At 36.2% G+C, this 21,977-nt stretch overlaps 1 protein-coding gene across 1 annotated transcript; it reads left to right on the top strand.

Annotated features, from left to right (window-relative positions):
- The first annotated feature begins 381 nt into the window (after positions 1 to 381).
- On the top strand, positions 382 to 21,766 carry LOC135153633 (uncharacterized). The gene is made up of 11 exons (XM_064097367.1): positions 382 to 451; positions 5,282 to 5,396; positions 7,129 to 7,244; positions 10,555 to 10,839; positions 11,505 to 11,644; positions 12,510 to 12,594; positions 13,019 to 13,187; positions 14,072 to 14,256; positions 14,733 to 14,880; positions 16,563 to 16,696; positions 18,205 to 21,766. Exons 2-11 carry the CDS (start codon positions 5,330 to 5,332, stop codon positions 18,529 to 18,531), a joined length of 1,656 nt encoding a protein of 551 aa, XP_063953437.1. The 5' UTR covers positions 382 to 451; positions 5,282 to 5,329; the 3' UTR covers positions 18,532 to 21,766.
- Positions 21,767 to 21,977: the final 211 nt, after the last annotated feature.

Here is a 21,977-nt window from a genome sequence, read left to right as displayed (position 1 = left end):
CGGAGTGAAAAATTAAAGGGTTGAAAATGAGAAAGAAAAGAAAAGGGAGGGTTTTTTTGTCCGGCATTGCCCCCCCCCCCCCACATTTTGTTTTGCCCCCTATTTGCCCCCCCCCCTTAAAAATCCTGGTGCCGCCACTGCTTTTAAGGTCACTTCGGTTATAGATCTCCTTTTCAGAGTCAACTCGGTTATACCTGTCCCCCGTTTCAGAAACCGGGGCCGCACATCCCTACCAAACCCAAAGTTGAGTGCCCCCCCCCCCCGACAAAATGACGTGGATGCTGAAAATTTTTGATACGTATTCTCTTCAAAATGACGTTGTCTTCGATGAAACATTTCATTGGTCAAACTTGTTGACTGACGTCACCGCGCCGGCCGCGCGCGCAGCTAGCGCAGCGCTAGCGCAGACGATCATTTGAAATCAGTCGCCATATCATGAGTGTATACCGCGGTAAGTTATCCAGTTTAATCTGTAAGATATTACATGATTTTGTCGGTGAAGTAGTTTTATTTTTATATGTATTAATATGCTCTATTCTCTTGAACAAATTTCTTGTATCTGCAACAGTGCCATCATACGATTTTCGGTCAAAATGCAACTCACAAAATGTCAATGCAACTCACAAAATGTCATGTACGATCACTGCGATGCTACTCGATGCACATACGTTATGAATATGATTGATGTACGGTAGCTTAATTAGCCTTAGCCTACTGCATTCGACAGTCTGCATGCAGTTTGCACAATGATTAGTCTGGAATTGATGTTGTTTTATGATGTTCACCCCTGGCCCTGGTCTCGCGGCTAGCACTAGCAGTCTCAGTCATAAGACAGCAAATGGAACTCGAGTAAGTTAGGCTTGGAAGTTGGGCTAGGCTAGGCCTACCTTAGGTCTAACGTTAGGCCTATCTAACTAGTACTATTAGGCCTAACTTTAGGCCTACTAGGCCTAGTAAGTTATGGTTAGCAATAGCATGTCGAGTCGTCTTGAGCAAGGCAAGGCAAAGCAAGGCAGACCCATGTAGGCCTAGCTATAGTATAGGCCTAACTGTTAGATCCCGGCGGGGCCTAGATCTATCTACATTACGAGTAGGCCTACTACTGATTTTTTATACCCCCGCCACACACAAGGTGTGTAACTGTAAGGGGGTAGGCCTAGGCCCTATATAGGAATCACCGTGTGGCCGGGCGGGCGGGCGGTCCGTTGCAGAATCTTGTGGATCAAACTCCCTCAGTTTTTGATCAATTGACTTGAAATTTAATACATGGGTCCATAATGATATGTAGAAGTGCAAGATATATTTTTCGTCAAAGTCGGGAAATGCGTTGCCATGGCAACAGCATTTTTTGAGTGAAATTCATGCAAAAATCTTGTGGATCTAACTCCTCCCTCAGTTTTTGATCAATTGACCTGAAATTTAGTAGGCCTACATAGGTCCATAATGATGTATAGAAGTGCAAGATATATTGTTCATCAAAGTTGAGAATTGCGTTGCCGTGGCAACAGCATTTTTTGAATGAAATTCATGCAAAAAATTTGTGGATCTAACTCCTTCCTCAGTTTTTGATCAATTGACCTGAATTTTTAATTAGGCTAGTAGGCTTTACATAGGTCCATAATGATGTATAAAAATTCAAGATATATTTTTCGTCAGAGTCGAGAATCGTGTTGCCATGGCAACAGCATTTTTTGAATGAAATTTGTGCAAAATTTTTGTGGATCATACTACTCCCTCAGTTAAGGACCAATTAATTTGAAATTTGGAACATTAAGTCCATATTGATGTGTATAAAATATAAGTGCAAGATATAATTTTCGTCAAAGTCGAGAATTGCGTTGCCATGGCAACAACATTTTAAAATAAAATTGGTGCAAAAATCTTGTGGATCATACTACTCCCTCATTTTTTGACCAATTGATTTGAAATTCGGTGCATGGGTCCATAGTGATATGAAGAAGTGCAAGATATAGGCCTAATAGTTAAAAAAAAAGAAGGTTGCACTGTTGATTGGATTCTCAGTGAAATGTCATTCTTTGATATATCTGATGATGCATAGTTTTTGCCCTAACTGATAGACTTCAAAATATTTCATTTTTTCTTTTCTTTTTGGGGTTATTATAGTGGGATATTATTTTTTATGTAGGTAGAGCGCTGCTGGCGGGGGTAGTATTATTAATCACTGATAGTGATATTTCTAGTTTTTTTATGTAGGCCTAGGCCTATATTATATGCATGCAAAGAGAGTCTTTGGCAAAGTGTCAAGATTGACATTGAGATAAAACTAGCCATCAGTGTCATAACTACCAGGCATGTAGCTGGGGGGGTTGGGGCAGTCACCCCCCCAAAAAAAAACAAAAAAAGGAGAGAGGGAGAAAGGGGGAGAGAGAAAAAAAAATGAAAAAGTAAGAGAAGTTAGGGAAAGGGCAGATGTAGAATCACAACAAAGATTGTCTTCTTTTGCTAATGATTTCAGGAAATTTCAAAGCTTCCACGCTTAGCGCAGGAGGGGGAAACTCAAAGCCTACTAGAAACCTGTGATTTTATTTCAATTCGTTTCAGAAATCAGAGTTTCTCAGTTGGCCTTTCTTGTAGATTTTAGTACTTTATTACTATGTGCTTTGATGAATTATCCCACATTTTAAGAGTAGCCGATTCGAAACATTTTCTAAGCATTATGGATCTTTAAGATTAGGCCTCAATATTTTTATCATAAAGGAAACCCTCTGTTGACATAGTTGTGACTGACTACGCATGTCAACACCTAAAGGCTAAGGGCACAGCCGTCTTGTAAATTCTAGAATAATATAATTAAAATAATGGAATTTCAACAATGAAAATTTCAAAACTCATTTTAGGTGACTTATTGTGGGCTTTTGAGATAGTAGGTCACATATATGTAGACCACCCCCCCCCCCAAAAAAAAAGGGCTTGACACACACCTGTCAGGTGGTCAGATGAGGCCAAATAAAAATAATTTCAATTTTTTTTCTCGTCCCCTCCTTCCTTTTTTGGGGGCCGCCTTAATTGCTTTGTTATTTGATATTTTTGTTCTGAAATGATATGAATAAAAATATGAGGACTTCTAGACAATGATATACCAAAAAACATTAATATGCAATTACACCTTGTTTCGATCCTCTGTAGTGTAGTACAAGTGTTACTAAATTTGTGAAGAATGTGTTGAAGTTGACCCAATAGCATTTTTGTGTATAAAAAAAAATCAAATATCAAATAAATAACATGGAACCCCCTCCTCATTTTCGAAAAATCCGGACGAGAAACTAGGAATTGATTTTACTTGGCCTTACCAGTAAAAGTCACTGTCAGGCAATTAGCTTAGTTTGCTGGTCTGATATGACCGATATGTATATTGTCAGGGCTAGTAAAAAAGAACAAATCCGATCGAGGGGGGAAATTAGAGACATTTGCATATATTTACATGTATTTCAACAAATTCTAATTGCAACAGACTTTGTATTCAGGACTTTTTTATTTTCTCAGAATATTATATAAGTGATCTGATAATGAACAAAAATAAAGCCCTGTGTGATTTCAAAAAGATGCAAGTCTACTACCTCCCCTCCCCGGAACTTTAATTCCCAAGGCCATATAACTTGTTTTATAAAGATGTTTGAAACAAGAAAATAAAAAGGCCTCCATCTTTTTGGGGGGCACCGCATATTGAAAATATAGTGCTATAAACCGTAGGTATTCAGAAATTAATTCAATAAAAAACAAAGAGCCCCTCCTATTTTTCCAAAAACCAGAAGAGAACCATTTTTTTTTGTTTTACTTGGCCTTAAAATGTTTTTTTTTTTTGGGGGGGGGGGGGTTTGTTGAAAAATTACTGGAAATGAAATATTGTGTGCCTACAAAATCAGATCAGATATTGTCTTTTAAAGCGAGCGTGCATGATTTCGCTCAGTGGCACATCTAAAATGGGTTAAGTCAGAGCAATTTATCGCGGCAAGTCATGTCAGAAGCCACTCCAGAGACATTTTTCAGCAGTGGCAGTACTAAGGGGGGGGGGGAGGGGACGAATTCCCCTGGAATTTTTATTTTTGAACACTAAGCTTATAATGCCATGTAGGCCTACAAGAATTTCATATATGTGAGACATAATTTGGTTCCAAGAGCAAATATCGATCGGGGGGGGGGGGGGGGGGGGAGGGGTACTAAACTTTTGTTTTGGTATGGGTGTGAGATTCGCAGGGCTGAAAATAGGGGCTTAAAGAATGGAAAGGCACCAAAATAGGGGCTCAAAGAACTGATTTTTTAAAACTAATTTTTGGCCCATTTTAAAGCTTGAGAACTCGTTGCCAGTTTTATGTTTACAAGTTCCATTATTGCCCTTGCCTTATAGACAACTGTATTTTTTACCCACACCTATTGATTTTTTATGTTGTAGAAACAGCAGCAACATACAAACCCACCACTCTAATGGTTTTCTCAAAATCGAAAAAATTATGAAATTAGAGGGGATAGTTTCCATCTTATAAATGTTCTTATGTCTCCAGAGACAAATAATTAACATTCCTGTATGAGTGCTTCTTAATTCAGCTCTAGTCTATCATGTCAAATTAAATCAGATAGAAATTTAGTTTGAGCTCTATTTGAGGGGAAAAAATTTAAATAAAAAAGAAATGTGTTTCATAATCGCCCAAGAGTTAAATTTTAGAAAAATTTATACCCAAGGAGTATTAAAATGACATTTTGATGATCAAAAAGTTTGAAGTCACCTGGTGGGTGTTTCATAAAGCTGTTCGTAAGATACGAATGACTTTACGAACGACTGGTGATCCTTTCTTGTGCTCTGTGATATCCCTATGTAATTGAATTATGACCTAAGAACATGTTCCAGTCGTGCGTAAAGTCGTTCGTAACTTTACGAACAGCTTTATGAAACACCCACCTGATGACCACAGATAGTGTGTTTATTTTGCTCAAAAGGACTGATTTCAATACAATTTTAGCCTCTTTAGGGGGTAAAGTGTATCATTGATGGGGGTTATTAAATTTTTGTTGCTGAAATAGGGGTGTTGTAACTTTATCGCCGTCGACTTTTTGTAAATTTGGACCCCCCCCCCTCACAAGAAAATGCTAGCCCTCGTAGGAAAGAGATAGAAACAGATTTATGCAAAACTAATTTTCAACATTTGAGGCCATTAGGAGAGGGTCCTCTATATATGAGTTAAGTCAAATTGAAAATGTGATGTCAAATTAAAAAGTTGAACCAAACTTTTAACCCCGATAATGATTATCTTCCCTTTTTATACAGCTCCTTCCTTTTCACGGATCTCCTTCCAGATTGGAGTGTGTTGTCATCATGGATGACTTTGTTAAAGAGAAACTAGTGATGTGGGGGCTGGAAAGATTTCTGGAAAATTTTGAAGGTAAGCTTTTGTAATCATAACTGTTCAACTGTCGCAAAATTTGATATTGTTGCTTGAAGAATTTCTCAGACTGAGCAAGTTTAATTGAGTTTAACACTGCATTTGGTATGCAAAACAGTGTTAAATATGCACAGTAAATGCATGCCTAAGCCTTCCGTATTTGAATGTACGCAGCACGCAAGACATTTACTGCCGTTCAATCAAAGTCCGAGAATAACGTTGGGCGTTCATGGTTAGTAACAAATCACTTTACACACTTTTTTATCCGTTCGAGAAATTCCTCAAGCAACAATAAAATAATATTCCATCTATAATGTGAGCCTGTCTGGCTATGGATTTGTTTGGCCATGCTTTGACCTACGGAGCTGTTTGGCTTGTAGGGGGTTAGCAAGCTTGAAGGTGTGTGATGTCAAGCTTCCAAATTTTGCACTCATTTTTACTTGGAATATTTATAATGAGCGATCAACTTTAAATTGTTGTTCAAAATAAAATGTTTTGCCGACAGACTTACCCAACTTTCTGGGCAGTATGTAACCAGAACAATTTTGTCCCGCCTTATGTTTGTTGTTGAACCTATGACAAATGTGTACAAAATAGTTTTGAATTAAAAGTAGGAGTGGGCTTTATACAGGGGTCAAAAACACTTTTTTGGTAATTTAATTTTTACAACAGTGTTTTTTTTGTGGGAAATGACTTATCTCAATATAATATGGAAAAATTTTGGACTATGTGTTTACCAAAAAGGTGCGCCATGCCCTCTTATGTCAGCTCATAGCTATTGAAATTGTAGGAAGGAGCAAAAAGTTACTTAATTTCACTCATTTTCAGTGAATATTTCTGTACCTTTGGTGTCAAATTAGATGCAAATGAAGTCAAAATACAAGATTTTGAAAGTTCTGTAAAAATCAGACATTTCGTTTTTGTGAAATGCGCCATCATAGGTTAAAATGTAGCATGAGGGTGCTTTTCATTCTTTCAAAATTTTTTTGAATTTTTTGCTTATCAAAGGATACCAGAATAAAGATAATACTAAGTTTGACATCCTCAAGAAGTTTGAGCTTTCTATTGCAAATGGTTTATCTGTAGCGACTATTAGAGTATCCGATTAGAATCGATATGTTTCCCATCAAATTACACAGAGGAAAAATTTGGTCGGTAAAGAGCGTGCATTATTTACAGGGGAAGGGGCAAGGAGAAACTTATGGGGGAGGGGTGTCATATGATTTTCAGTTGGTCAAATATTAAAGGGCATTTTGGGGAATTTGGGTCCTTGCATGCTTAGAACACAAAAGGGAAGATGCAATGCATTAATATGTGTGAGATAAACATAGTGTGCCTCAGGTTTTTTGCGCCATTATCACTTACGCTAATATTGCAGAAAGATTTTGCTTACATGCGCACTAGAAAGCCATGTGAAGAACTTTGAATCTTCCTAATTTTCCAAGATTTGTGTAGGTCATCAGCAAATATTATGTTTCAAACTTCAAAAGTGTTTCTTGAATTTGATACCAATTAAATTCTACCAAATTCAGCTACATTGTATGTATTATGAAGATTCCCCAACTACTGCTCCATGAGATCGAAGCGAGAACTTCGACTCAAGAACCACTAATTTTTTTTCTTTCTAATTACACCCCTCATGAAAACCTGGTAAAAACACACATGCCCACAATGCCTGTAATCTGGATCATGAATAACACGGAATATGGTCATATGGTTTTATTTGTAACAGAACAAGAGATTGACCAAGAAACCCTCCTTCTCCTTGATGATCAAGCTGTGAAAGCGGATTTGATAAAGCCACTTGGTCCAAGATCAAAGCTGCTCCAAAGGATAAAGGAATTGAAGGTACTTTTATTTTGACTTTTACTCTGTAAAGGAGTATATCGGAAACACTATTCTAATGGAATATAATTGTACTTGTCCCAATTGTGGTGAACTTATAGACGGTGGCAGTAAAGCAATTTTATGGCATTTACAGAATCGACATGGTGTTATTAAGGGCCGTATTTTTACAGAAAGTATAGTATGTATGCAGGAAGGGTGCCAACGAACATTTTCAGGCAGAACGGAACAGTTCAAGCGCCACTTGATGAGTCATGCTTGTACTAGAGAACCACATGGCCATGTCCCACCACGTCCACATGGTAATTTTATAATGCTGCAGATGTTGACGCAGGCAATGATTTTGCTGAAAACATTGATGTTGACATTGACCCAACAGAAGGGGATGCTGAGATGTGGGATTATTTTGGTGAGGATGAAATTAAGGAACGGGCTGTCATGCTGGTTGCGGGTCTGCTGGCAAACAGTAGCATTGTCCATACCACAGTTAATGAAGTTGTAGAAAAGTCAGCTTCTTTAGTTAAAGACACGTGTATGTATATAAAATATAAGGTGCAAAAATTCGGTGCAGAAACTGGACTTGAAGAAAATGATGAATTTCAAAGTCTCCTATTGGATATAGATATGGTTTCCCACCCGTTTGATAACATGGAAAGTCAATACAAGCAGAAGAAATTCTTCAAGAACAGTGCAGCTTTTATTCAGCCTGAACAAACTACAATAGGTATTGCATATTATCCATGTAATAACCGTTTAACAGGCAATGTGCAGCAGGTTATGAAGACTATCACATGCCAGTACATTCCAATTAAAAAGCTAATAACCTTATTGCTTGAAAAAACAGATCTTATGAAACTAGCTGTAAGCTATGTACCAAGCACAGATGGTATGATGCATGATTTTCAAGATGGTTTTTTCTGCAGGCAAAGTAGGTTTTTATCTAGCACTCGTACAATCAAACTAATTCTGTATGTAGATGACTTCGAGCTTACCAACCCTCTTAGTCCTAAGTCTGGGACTCACAAACTGACAGGAGTGTATTTCAAAATTGCTAGTGTACCACCTCAATACCGGTCAACTTTAGCAAACATATATTTGTTGATGCTGTTCAATTCAAGTGACGCAAAACTTTATGGATATCCTGTGATTTTGTCACAATTGCTGAAAGATCTGAAGGTGCTTGAGTCAGATGGTATAGCCATTCATACCGACACTCTTGATGGAGTTGTAAAGGTTGGGATAGCACAAGTAGTAGGAGACAATCTAGGGATTCACTCATTGTTTGGTTTCAGCGAGGGCTTCACAGCAAACTTTCCATGCAGAACTTGCCGAATGCCACGTGCTGACATAAAGCATGCTTTACTTGAAAGAAAAGAAGTAATGCGGACACCTGAGAATTATCAACTGGACCTTAATAGGAATAGCTTACAAGAGACTGGTATAAAATCACCATGTATCTTGAATGAATTGACACACTTTCATACTCTAGACAACAGAGCACCAGACATCATGCATGACATGCTAGAGGGAGTGTGCCCCTTGGAGGTGAAATTGGTGCTGCATGAACTTATCAGAAAACAAGCTTTTACATTAGAAACATTAAATGCCAGGATTACGAGTTTCAATTACGGCCTACCTGATGCAAGTAACAAACCCTGCCCCTTCACTATAGCAATCAGCTTCGTTTTCCTGATGGTGCTGCAGGACAGCATGCAGCACAAATGTGGTGCCTTGTCCGTCATATTGGAGTTATGCTTGCAGATCTTATTCAAGAAGATGATGAGCACTGGGAACTTATCGTAGCTTTGAAACAATGTATGGATATCATTTTTTCATCTAAGATAAGCAAGGGACATACCTTGTTCTTGGCACAATTAATTAGAGACCACCACATGCTCTTTTTGCAACTCTTTCCTGATCGTGATCTGAAGCCGAAACACCACTTCATGAGCCACTACCCTTCAGCAATGCAGCTGCTTGGACCTCTCATTATTTATTGGGTGATGCGTTTCGAAGGAAAGCACAACTTTTCTAAACGTTTGGCACACATTGTGTGCAATTTCAGAAATATTGCCAAAACTCTAGCCTACAGAAACCAAATGCAGCTTTGCTATAACGTATTAAGCAATCAGACAATGACACAGAAATCTGTTGAAACAGGTCCTGGTTTATCTGTGATGTTAGCATCATTGGAAGGTGCTGAAATTATATCTCAGACATGTAGCATACCTTTATATGATGATATATATGTTGCACAGTGGTGCAAGGTTTATGGTACTGAGTATCGTGAAAATATGATGGTGGCAGTTAGCAAAAATGACAATGGAGATGCCCAATTTGGAAATGTGAGAACAGTGCTTGCAGTTGGTACAACAGTTTTTCTTGTGTGCCATTTGTGGCATACATATGGATTTAAAAGACACTTCCATGCTTATGCGGTACAACCTAAAGAGCCAAAGGAAATAACTGTGGTTCAAGTTGAGAATTTGATTGACTCTAATCCCCTGCATGCTACTAAATCCTATGATGACGATGATGACTTGTATTACATAAGCACAAGATGTATGTTGTAGGTGAGTAATTCAATCGCAAAAAAGATTGATTTATTTTGCTAAGTTACTAAAACAGGATTTTCAATCTACTGCAGGTCACAAACCATTAATTTTGAGCCAGAGCTCGATATACAATGCACATGTAGAGGGTGCACAGCACACATGCACAATGTAGATAACATTTTTTGTTTGCATGTAGAGTTTCTGACCTGCATACACATTGTGCATGTGAAGAAATTTGATTAATTCGTTACAATTTCAACTCACAACTCACTTCCTTTATGACTGCTTGCTGTTCATAGCAATGTAACTTGACACTTTGACGGACATGCAGGATCCAAATTTTTGGTCTAAAAACTTGGATGTTAATACTGTATATAAGTTTTCAAGTTTTACATGTAATAGAAACTCTTAGTTTAAAAAAAAAAGTCGATGCTTTGACATAAAAACAAACAGACCAAAAAAAAAACAAAGGAGTACATAGACCTTCATGTTTGAGTAGCTCAATAGCTCAGGAACTCCTGAAAGAGCTTGTAAACCAGCTAGGGAGTTTTGTAAAGATTTAGTGATTCTACCTGATCTTAGTACAACTCTTGTATGAAACTATAAGTAGTATAGTGATTAAATGCTGATTGGAACTTTTGGAATTTTGAATAAATTATCTCTGGGAATCCATTGAGCACTCTGTTTTGGGAATTGTGAAAACAAATTTAATGATTTACTGTATTAATAACCATCTGTTCTGCACTTCACTACTTGAGGGACCATCATTGATCTCTGAAGATTGCACGTTCTCTGAAGATATCCCAAGTACTAGCAACTCCTCACTGTCTATCCCAAGTGGTTCATCAACATCTATCATCAAACCACCAGAAGATATCCCAAGCACCAGCAACTCCTCAACGTCTATCCGAAGCAGTTCATCATCAACATCTAAACCACCAGAAGATATCCCAAACACCAGCAACTCGTCAGTGTCTATCCCAAGCAGTTCATCAACATCTATCATCAAACCACCCGAGGCTAAAAAGATCAAGATGGCTCATGTAAGTTTTTAATCAACATTAAGGGAGGTCAGAGCCTTGCGACTTCTGTAAAATTGTTTTCATTGTAACTTGAAAACTAATGTATGCTGAATAAATGTAGACACTTTTTAAAAGGAAATTTCACAAGAAATCTAATTATAGCATCAGATTTTAGATTAAGAACTTGCTTTTCAGAAACTCACCAAAAACAGCAAGTTATTTATCCAATTTTTTTAACAAGCCTAGAAAAAATACTTTTGGGTAAAAAATGGGTAAACATCATCTAAATCGATAGTTCTTGGGTATGTTTTGTTTTTTTTTTAAGTTAAATTCCTATTTTTCAAAATATTTGTCAGTAAAGGCAAAAATCATTTTTTTAAACCAAAAAAACCCATGATTTGTAAAGCAGTTATTTGACACATATTGGCTGTTTTTTAGAAAAATATGAAATTAATTTAAAAAAAAGGTATGAAAACAATCCCAGAAACTATCGATTTGGATGATGGTACCACATTTAACGATTGTTGGCGCAAAATGAAGAAAAAAAATGTACTAGCTAGGCTCCTTGTTTGTTCCTGTTCCTATAGTATCTCTCTCATATTCTAGATGTGAAGGCCCCGGCACATACATGGATCACTTAAAGCATCCACTTATGACCTTTCTTTGTAATCACTTCTGATCTGCAGGACATACGAGCCATCTTGTCCAAACGGAGAGAGGGGGAGGAGCTTATAAAGGAGATGGAGGAAGGGTGCATCAGCTACAATTCACGAAAATTGATAGTGAACACATTGGTCTCACACCTGATAGAGACATATACAAAGTGGTAAGCTAAAATCCTATGAGCAGAAAAAGGAAATGCTAGCGTATTTAGATGTGCTATACTATGTGGTAGTTTATTTGCTTATTTGCCTTACCAATTGACTCCAGTGATCAAATAGATGTCAAGGATTAAAAGTTTGACCACAGACACATACATACCATTTCAAAAGCAATCCCTTTCTCTTGTAGATGACACAAAAGTTAATTATCAACTTAACTGGTGCATTGCATACCAGAAATAACCAGACACTTGGTATAAAAATTGTATACATGTAATCTTATCTAACAAATTTCACATAAATTTATATTTTTTTACATTTTCATGGCATAATTGAAACTTGTGTGTTGATATTTAAACACAGCTTTTGAATTGTTTATCACATTTACATAACAAATACATGCAATGAGCTGACATTACATGTGTATTATGCAGGTGCTTGGAAATAGTTTGGTGTGATACATACACCTTGCACTGTTTGTCTGCTTTATTAAAGGATGGGAGTTTGGAATTACTAAAATCAGAAAATGGGTGGATCAAAATTTTGCTATATAAAGGATATTCTCAAAGCAGATCACCAATGAAGCAGAAGTTCATCAGACTACAATTCAAAGCAGGGAATAATTTTGCTTCCCAGATTTGATTAGAAATTTTTGGAGATGGGAAAATATTTAAAACAAATTATGTACAATCCCATGGAAAAAAAATTGTGACACAAAGTAAATTTTGTGTAGCAGCCCTGCAAAAAAGCAAAGCAAATTGCGATGCGATACTAGGTAATTTATTCCCTGCAAAGAATTGCATTTAATCTCTAATATATATAGCCTTTTAAAACAATATTCTTAAACATTCAATTTTCATTTTTCTAAAGGCCTAAAACAGAGCAAAAATTGGCAATGGCAAAATGCATTGTTACCCAGTTTCCTGCGTTGGACAATGATGATCATGATGCTTACGTAAGTTTTGAGTTCATTATGTTAGTTCATGGCTAGATAAATTGTGTGTAACATTGTTACTTGTTAAAGATAGGATCACCCATTTACAAGCCATGTTCATCATTGACTTTAGGCTCATGATGACCAAGATAACCATTGTTTATACTTAATATCAGCTAATGCTAAATGACCCCCTGAACACGTTATCTGCAGCAGGTTATTATTTACTCAACCAGACAAAAGTGGATGAAACTTGATACAACTGAAAGTCTAAATGCTTAAATCATTGAAAGGTTATTGTCTCAGATTGGGCAAGCCTTTATTAAGGTAAATCTGATTGACCGTACAGTTACCCCAAAGGGTAATACAAATTCTTATGAACAGTGATCTCTACTTCTAAAATTCAATAGTTTTTTTTTACTTTTTTTACTCTTTTACTTTAAAGTTGACCTGGTTCACTCCAGCAAGCCAAAACAAAACAAAAGATTCATCAGGTTACATTGAAATGCGGCTAAGGAACGTCAGATATCGTGATCCTGCCAGAACGCCAAAAGAAAGCAACAAGAAAGTGCAAGCAAACTTGCCTAATACAGAAGACCTGGATCTGTCGTCAGGTAAGGAAGAAATATAACAACTGAACATTACATAACCTTAGTTAATTGGTCATGGAGATCTAATAGGGGTATTTGTGTCTGCCAGGGAAGCATACACAGAATTAGTCTCAAATAATACCCATGCATGTGTATAGTGTCTTTTAAAAAGTGGGTTTAAGCAATCATGCTGACACATTCAAGCGACATCTGAATATACAAATTAGTTGCGCTGTAACGAAAATGAGGCAATTTTTCGTATCGATCTGAATGATATTTTGGAGATCTGCGCCACAAGTTCCTTCCTTTTTTTCTGTACCCTTTTTGTTTGTACAAAATAGTGAAATCAGTCAAGAAATATTCAGGGAAGTGGTTAATTCTTGACATCTTAACAAATAAACTCCTAGTGCTTTAAGGCTTCACATGCTTCATCTATTCAGCACCATGCACATTACAGTGTATGAGCCTGGGGGTTGAGCGTGCATCATGCAGGCTGCGACGATTTTTTCTTCACTTGATTGCCTGGTCAGGCAAGCTTGGCCTTAAAACTGCTTGACCTTGCTAACAAGCCGCATAACAAAACGGTCTGTGCAAAGTTAAAAGTCAGAATATGTTTATGGTTTGTAACTATTTAAGACATGTATAATTTTTGGATGTGTGTAACTTAAGTGATAACATTGATGCAAGCTAACTTACGATTTGATATTAATCATTGTTGCCCAAACCAAAAAATGATTGCCCAGGGCAATCAGGCAACCAATTGTCACAGCCTGCCCACATGTTTTATTTCTTGTGTTAATTTTTTACTGTCATCAGGTGAAATGGAACATTTGCTTGTGACTGTCATGACTTATAAATAAACTAAAAAGGCATAATGCATTAACTCCTGAATTTATTTGCATATTTAGATAGAGATGAGGAAGTAGATGCAAAAATAAAGTGGCTTCAGGACCACAAAGAGCCAAGGCAACAAGTTCGATCATGGATGAGGGATACCTGTAAGGCGAGGGCAGGCTACATTAGAGACAATAAGGACAAACCTGTGCAAGAGCTTTTACTGTTGTTTCCACGTTTAATTGACACAGAAGGAATGGTAAGTTTTCAATGGTACTGACTAGTAAAGTCTTCCTGCTTTTGCAGTAATTCCTGCTTTTTTAATTTATGATTTCCAGCTTGATCTTGCACTTTTATCTAATTTCAGCCCGTTTTGAAGGCTTTTAAAAGCCCAGATTCATTCACATTTTCAGGTTTTTCCTTCAGGCCAGCTTGCATTTCTAAGACGATGGCACAGTTCTGTAATGTGATGTGAAAAAAATAGGGGTGTCTACATAGGGTGGCAAAATATCACAGCTCTCACAGTTCACAACTTATACACTTTTTAGCTCCCTGCGTTCAAATTTTTTGCAGAGCCATTTTTTGACCAGTCAGCTTAGTAAATTATTCAATTTTATGTATATGTAATTCTTGTAGTTTCCACTTTAATAGAGCAAATAGAATGTACAAAACAGGTTTTCTTTATACTAATGACAAAACATAAAACTATTCGATTTTAACTTTGTCTTTATACAGGTTGACCAGGATTTCCGAATTCTTTTCCCACAATCAGCAGATAAGTTATTCCTCACATGGCCGAAATTTTGCAGACATGTCCTGAACTATGCTGAAAAGCAGGTGGATTGGAGGCTATACCTTAACTTCAAAGGTGCTGTTGAAACAGGTAAAATGGTGCTTATGTCTAACAGCTTCACTCTTCTTTCAAACCTACAGTCAGGCCATGCCATGCCCGTCACTTTGACAGGTAACTTCCCTTTTTGACGGGCAAGTAAAGAACATTTTATACAAATTCAGCCCATTTTGGACAGGCACTCTTTAAAAAATGAGGGGCAACTCCAAAATTCTAACTAAGGCCCTGCCTACAGTAGTGAATATGCAATTTGAAATCCATTCTACATGTATGTATTATAATAGCTTGGTGAAAACCTGATAATCCAGACTATGATTGTCCCATTTCAGTAAGTGGGATTAATGTTAATGTTAATTAATTAGAGCGATGTGAACTATATCAACATTTTTTACAATTTGCAGTAATAGTAATAAACTACAAATATGTCTGGAAAAGTATTTGTTTCTTTTAAATATGAATATTATTATTAATTCATTTACTTTGTCGTACGAAAACTTGCTTCCTTCATCATATCATTGCTGAGATGATAAAAGCCTTATATCTCAACAAAAAAGTGAAATGTTCAGGAGAGCATAAATACATTAATTGCTTTCAATACAAGATTACAGATCATGTTCATGTAAGTTGCAAGATTCAGTAAGTTCATTGTACATGTAGGACATAATATTTGCAAATTGAAATGCAAAAGTTTGTCAGAACAAAATCTGAATTAATTAGCAACAACAAAATCTTTTTTAAAGTCATTTTCATCAAAATTTGACATGCAGATCGATTTTTATCATCTCTACGCCAATATTGGGATCTTAAATTTATGCTACTGACATGTACAGTGATTTTAGTATTGAAGGATGAAAATTTTTGTAAAAAATTTGCTATTTCAAGATAACTCTAATTTGACCTCTGCCAACATCATTCTCACCCACCTAAGACTATAATATAACCAATGATATTATAGTCTCATTCACTGGTGTTGAGTCGTATTTGATAACCACCTCTTTATCTCCAATTTGAAATTGTGTGATATGAATGGAGGACAAAGCCCGTGTTTGATGCTGGGAAGGGGGTCTTAGTAAAAGGGTGGGTACGGGGATGTGTGGCCCGAATAGGGTCCTTTTTGGCCTCTCTTGTTTACCTATGGCCCCTTTTTTTAAAATTGGTGTACATATTAATTCTTGAGGAATTTTTCTTTGGTTTACCGATATATTGTCAAAAAGTACTTATTTGCATTCCAATTTACTTGGTATTAAAAAACACTGATTAGTTTTAAAAAGGCCCCTTCCAAAAGCAACAAAAGTAAATGGTTAACACATGGGTTGCAAATTTGCATCTTCTTAGGTTTACTCATCAAAGGGTGGTTGTTGGAAATTTTGGGTGTTCGGGCTGCACATCTGTACTTAACTTTAATCTCAGGTTAGATGTGATAAAATGAGCACAAATTAATCTTAGTCTGTCCTGGAGTTTACTTCTCTGCAGGTGTTTTTGCCGTTGCTATCATGTCACGTTTGCGGCGTCTGTACGCGCTTTCATATGCACTTGTTTGATTCACAACACGCTCCCATAACTGGTTGATGAGCAATTTACTCTTGCTATGCTGCGGCATAAATTGTTCTTGTACAGATGTGACTTTGATGTGAGTTTGAGAGAAAATAAACATTTGGAAGAACTATAATTTAGAAACTTACAAATGTAGTTGTATCTTGTCTCCTATGTTTCAGATGAACAGGAGGTAAACTTATCTCTGCAGGTGTTGCCTATGCTGTTTCCACCGGGAAAGAAGAAAGGGGCAAAAGGGAGAAGTGGTTCTTCAACGATGGATGAAGCCCGCAAGGCATTCGTGCAGCGCAAAGAGGTGAGGAACAAATTTTATTTTTACTATTTGGCACACACTGTTTCAGACAGATCAAGCAGAAATTAAACAAATACCCAGAGCCTGCTATTAAAAGGACAGGACTGAGATTATTTTAGTGATATAACATAAAACACACAGTGGCTCATTGCAAAGGGTTGTAGCACCTGGGCAAAAAGTAGAAATTGCTCTCCTACAGTATATCTGGGGCACTCCTATGACTCCATGAAAGCCTAGACAAAAATATGACATTTTGTGAAAGAAACTGCAGTAAACTCCTTTCTGGATGGAATTTTTTATAGTAAAATTTAAATAATTTGACAAGCCCGCTATAGTGCTCTATAAGTTTGAGTCAGTTAAATCAGCTATATGACACAAAAACTAAGCAATTGTGGCAGCAAGGGTATTTACACGTCTGAGATGCATAGTGTGTGTGTGTGGGTGAATTTTCGTCTTTTTTAACCCCCAAAATTTGACATTTGAAAACGTGGATCCGTCAGAAAAATCTGCAAACAGACGTGTTTATTTTGAATCTTCACAGAAAAAATAATCAGTTTTAAGGCTGGTGTCAACCTGTCAATGTTTGAAAAGGTTTTGCTCTGTAAATCAGCCTTAATTATTATTCCTAGTAAATGAGTGCGTTTGTAATCCTAATAGGAATATGAAGCTATCCATTATGAGACAATATATGACAGTGCATTTAGCGGTCAACACAGTGAAGCTACACATTATAACTAAACGCGAACTGCTCTACTTGGTTTGGAATATTGTATGTTTGAATAGGGGTGTACATTTTTCAATAAAAATGTTTTTTTTTTTGGGGGGGGGGTGTTGACATCATCTTTGGTTTGAAAATTACTCAAATTTGTGACTGAGAATGAGAATAAAAGATAGAATTAATTGTTTTGCCTGTCATATATCGTCTCATAACGCAGGCGCGGATCCAGGATTTCTGGGGGGGGGTTCAAACTGGGAAAATTTTCTGACAATAATTTGAAACCTGACAAGCAAAAAAAAAAGAAAGAAAAAGCTTATCACTCCTTTTTGAAATCTGACAAGCAAAAAAAAAAGTCTTTATTACTCCTTTTTGAAATCTTACAAGAAAAAAAAAAGGTTATCACTCCCTTTTTTCCCCCGCTCGCCCCCCCCCCGTATCCGCGCCTGTCATAATGGATGGACGTACATTACAAATGATAGTACTGTTCCGTAGTGATTACTAAAAAACCTGAGAAATTAATTTTAAAAAAAATTTCTTTGAAAACTGTTCTGGAGGAAAATATGTTTCAGTGAGAATTGAGTTCAACGAATATTGGCATGTATAGCTGCTGGCTGTATTTCCCTGCATTTATCAGAACTTAGTCTGGCATTCAGTATAGCCCTCCGCTTCACAACCCTCACTACATTTGCCTGTTTTACTAAGATTGAAATGATGCACTAAATATTCCCTCCTTCATTTGTGGATGGTTCTGCTATCTCACTTGTCACCAATTTTATTTGTATTTCATATGCAGATTGGTACAAACATACCAGGCTTCTTGGACCAGAAGACTCAAACACAACCGTTTGTGTTAATTCAAGGTGAAATTGACAAACCAGAACAAGTGTTTGTTGTTGTGGAAAATAGCACCATCCCATGTACAAGTCTCCTGAAAGGAATTGATATATGCATGAAACTAGTGTATATCCTTGATATGGATTATGCTTGGCAATGTCAACATGTTTGGGACTTTCTGCAGAAGAATGTTTACAAACTTGGGCAGGTGAAAGGAAGAGGTACCTCAGTTCCAGCAGTAACACTTCTCAAAACCTATCTAGAAAACAAGGTAAAAGAAGTTTAGGGAGGCATATGTTTGTACAACACATTTAGGTGAATTGGTGTATTTAAGCCTAATGGATGTACCTATAGTGTTCTGATTTTTGTAGCTTTAAGAAATGGTAATCTTTGATAGGTAAATAACTTGCATCATTTGTGAAGACAAATCCATGCACTCACAGTTAGTGATTTGTTGATACTTTCTTAACCAGACAGCAATTACAACCAACATCAAAGTAGGAGTGCATTCATTTGTCTAATTTTAATTTCAGTGCCATAATGTTTGGGATTTCTTAATTGCAAACGAATGTATACACACTGTGGCAGGGGAAAGGCAGAGGTACCTCAATGCCAGCAGTAACGCGTCTTGTAGAAAACAAAGTAGAAGAATGATATGAAAGTAGGCTTTTTCTTTTGAGAAATGAATGTTGTGCTACAAACACTACTTCTCAATATATTCAGGTATGCTGTAGGTGTGCATTTTGTATCTAACTGTGTATAATTTTACCAAATTTAGGTGTGCTGAAAATCGCACACCTCAAGACTATTTTAGGTGTGCTATCGAACTTGTACGCCTCAAATGAAAAAGCCTGATGAAAGTTTAAACTTCAACAAGTACTACATAAGTACTACGCTCACCTGGAACATTTTCACTAGTCCAACATATTAGCGCAGTGATACCTGTCTAAAAACGGCAACCTCATCTGGTATAACATCATAAAAGATTACATCATGAAAACATTACAATGTTGCTCCACCTGGCCCCTTGGGTAAAAGAAAATTGAAAAGATGTACATATTGTTTTTTGTATGATGTCATACCAGTTGTAGACAGGTATCACAGCACCTCTGTCTGCAGAAGATTAGCGTAAAACTTATTAACTAGTGTTGAAGTTCAAACTTCGTATTATGTTAAATATCACTACGTATGAATATCTACTCGGATATAAGATTATAAAAAGTGTAGGAAGGCATATCTTTTCGCAGCACATTTATGTGATTTATCTTTTAAAAACTGATGCTTGTCAGTGCCAACATGTTTGGGATTTTTTACTGGGCAGGGAAAAGACAGCGGTACCTCAGTGCCAGCAATAACAGCCTATATATAGAAACAAGGTAAAGAGGTTAAAGTGCGTAGCCTACTGGGTTGTATATATGTGTTAGGGTTTTAGAAGCTTTAGAAGTATTTATCATAAATAGGTAAATAACATGAAATAACAGAGAGAAATGTGGAGGCAAGCACATTGTGCAAATGCCAACATTTAAAGAAAGAATGCAACCAAAAGTAACAAGTTTTGTTTACCAGCATAAGTAGACAAAACTTGTTTTCATTTGAAAATTGGGCTGGAAGTATTAAAGAAGCGAGTATTGGACCATTCTCATAACTGGCAAGTTCAAAAGAAATTTTTGTTTTCTAAAAATCTCACAATATTGCTTGAAATTGTTGTACAGATGTATAGATACAGATTTTTTTTTTCAGATTGGTCAAGTTCAGTGAATTAAGGGTGAAAATCAATCACAAATGTCAACAATTTTCTTGTGCAATAATGTTCTTGCACCCAAACCCCTACTTGTGAAGTCAAGTGGGTAAGTCATTCAAGTTGTATTTTTAAGGAGGTAGGGCAACCAAAACAAAAATTTAGCATGTTTTATGCGCTGTCTCAAAATATCACCTCTTTTTTTTTAGAAAAATGAGATATGCATCTTAAAGCAAATTATCTGAAAACCTAAAAATGACATTGATATTCATATTCAGGCCAAATCAGTGATTTTTTTTGAAAAACTCACATGATTTAAATCATGATTTAAATCGACATGATTTAAATCAAACAACCCTGGATGGGTTCTTCATGAGAAGTAGATAACAAATTTCTCAGGATGGCAATTGAAAGTTTGTATTGCTCACACCAAAGAGAAACCATAAATTCTAAATTTAAAGACACTTTTAAAAATGCAGCTGTTGAATGCCAGTAAATCAGGACTCAAACCAGAGAAACCGTTCGATTTTGTCGCCGCCTCAGAAAAAATATCTCAAACTTTTAACATTTTAACATTTAAAAAATGTTAAAATTTTAACATTAAAATTTATCATTTTAACATTTAAAAAATGCAAAATCTGGTTTTAGCTAATCTCAAGCATGTAACTTTATACAACCTATTCCTTTGTCCTTAAAGGGCAAGTCCACCACAACAAAAAGATGATTTGAATAAAAAGAGAAATATCAAACCAGCATAACGCTGAAAATTTCATCAACATTGGATTTAAAATAAGAAAGTTATGACATTTTAAAGTTTCGCATAATTTCACAAAACAGTTATATGCACATCCTGGTCAGTATGCAAATGAGGGAACTGATGTGGTCATCCACTCGCTATTTCTTTTGTATTTTTATTATATGAAATATGAAATATCGTAATTTTTTTCTATATTACAAGTTTTAAAAGGGCTTGACTCCTTCCTACATGTGGGGAATCCACTTCTGCAACATACTGCAATTAAACAAAGAGCTCCCTTATTGACAAAACTACAAAATTTGAAAATATTCTATATTTCATATAATAAAATACAAAAGAAATAGTGAGTGGGTGACGTCATCGGTCCATGCTGACCAGGATGTGCTGTTTTGTGAAATTAAGCAAACTTTAAAATTTCATAACTTTCTTATTTCAAATCTGATTTTGATGAAATTTTCAGCGTTATGCTTGTTTAATTTTTTTTCTTTTGATTCAAATGAACTTTTTGTTGGGGTCGACTTGCCCTTTAAAAGGAGATGTTAACCTAGAGCTGTGAATGCTTTGTATACCAGATGTAGCTCGAGAATAGCAAACCCTATTTTTGTGGAAACAATTCTTACTATGAGAAAGCTTTACAATGGCTTAAAGGCATTGGTCAACATGGTGTTCAATTTTAAAAATCTGAGCTGCATGTTCTTACATGTATGCTATCAGGATGTCTATTGGAATATAGAAATGAACCTGAGGGGGGGGGGGATGCTTGAAGTTTTATCATTTACAGAAAAAACTTTTTAAAATTGGATAACTTCAACTTATCATCCCATGACTACTGTGCAGGAATTATTGTCTTACACTACATAATAAACATAATGTTCATAGATCATGTCTTGATAGTGAATATGTGACTTTCTTTTGTTTTTACTTATGTAATATACCTTTCTATAATTTGTTATGTTTTTTATATTGTTAATGTTACCAATTCCTGAATTTGGTGTTGCAATAAAATGTGTTATATGTGAAAGCTAACACTGATGATTCTCCTGTTTTCTTTATGTGTGTATGACAATGATTCTATTCATTTTGAACAGGATTCTATTCATTCTTGAATAGAAAGACTACTCATTCTTGAATAGGAATACTATTTAACTTTGAATAGGGTATATTCCAATTTAACAAGAGGATGAAACTGATTCTATTCATTTTTAATAGGATTCTATTCATTCTTGAATAGGAAAAC

The sequence above is a fragment of the Lytechinus pictus genome, chromosome 3 (genome assembly GCF_037042905.1).
Source record: "Lytechinus pictus isolate F3 Inbred chromosome 3, Lp3.0, whole genome shotgun sequence".
Taxonomy (NCBI): Eukaryota; Metazoa; Echinodermata; class Echinoidea; order Temnopleuroida; family Toxopneustidae; genus Lytechinus; species Lytechinus pictus.
This window is presented reverse-complemented; position numbering and strand designations above follow the sequence as displayed.

What these genes read in the sequence shown, in the direction of transcription:
- LOC135153633 (XM_064097367.1), top strand. Translation starts at nt 5,330, where the DNA reads ATGGATGACTTTGTTAAAGAGAAACTAGTGATGTGGGGGCTGGAAAGA. An exon ending in AAAGGATAAAGGAATTGAAG is followed by an intron (nt 7,245 to 10,554) that starts GTACTTTTATTT and finishes TCACTACTTGAG; the next exon opens with GGACCATCATTGATCTCTGA. An exon ending in CAAAGGTGCTGTTGAAACAG is followed by an intron (nt 14,881 to 16,562) that starts GTAAAATGGTGC and finishes CCTATGTTTCAG; the next exon opens with ATGAACAGGAGGTAAACTTA.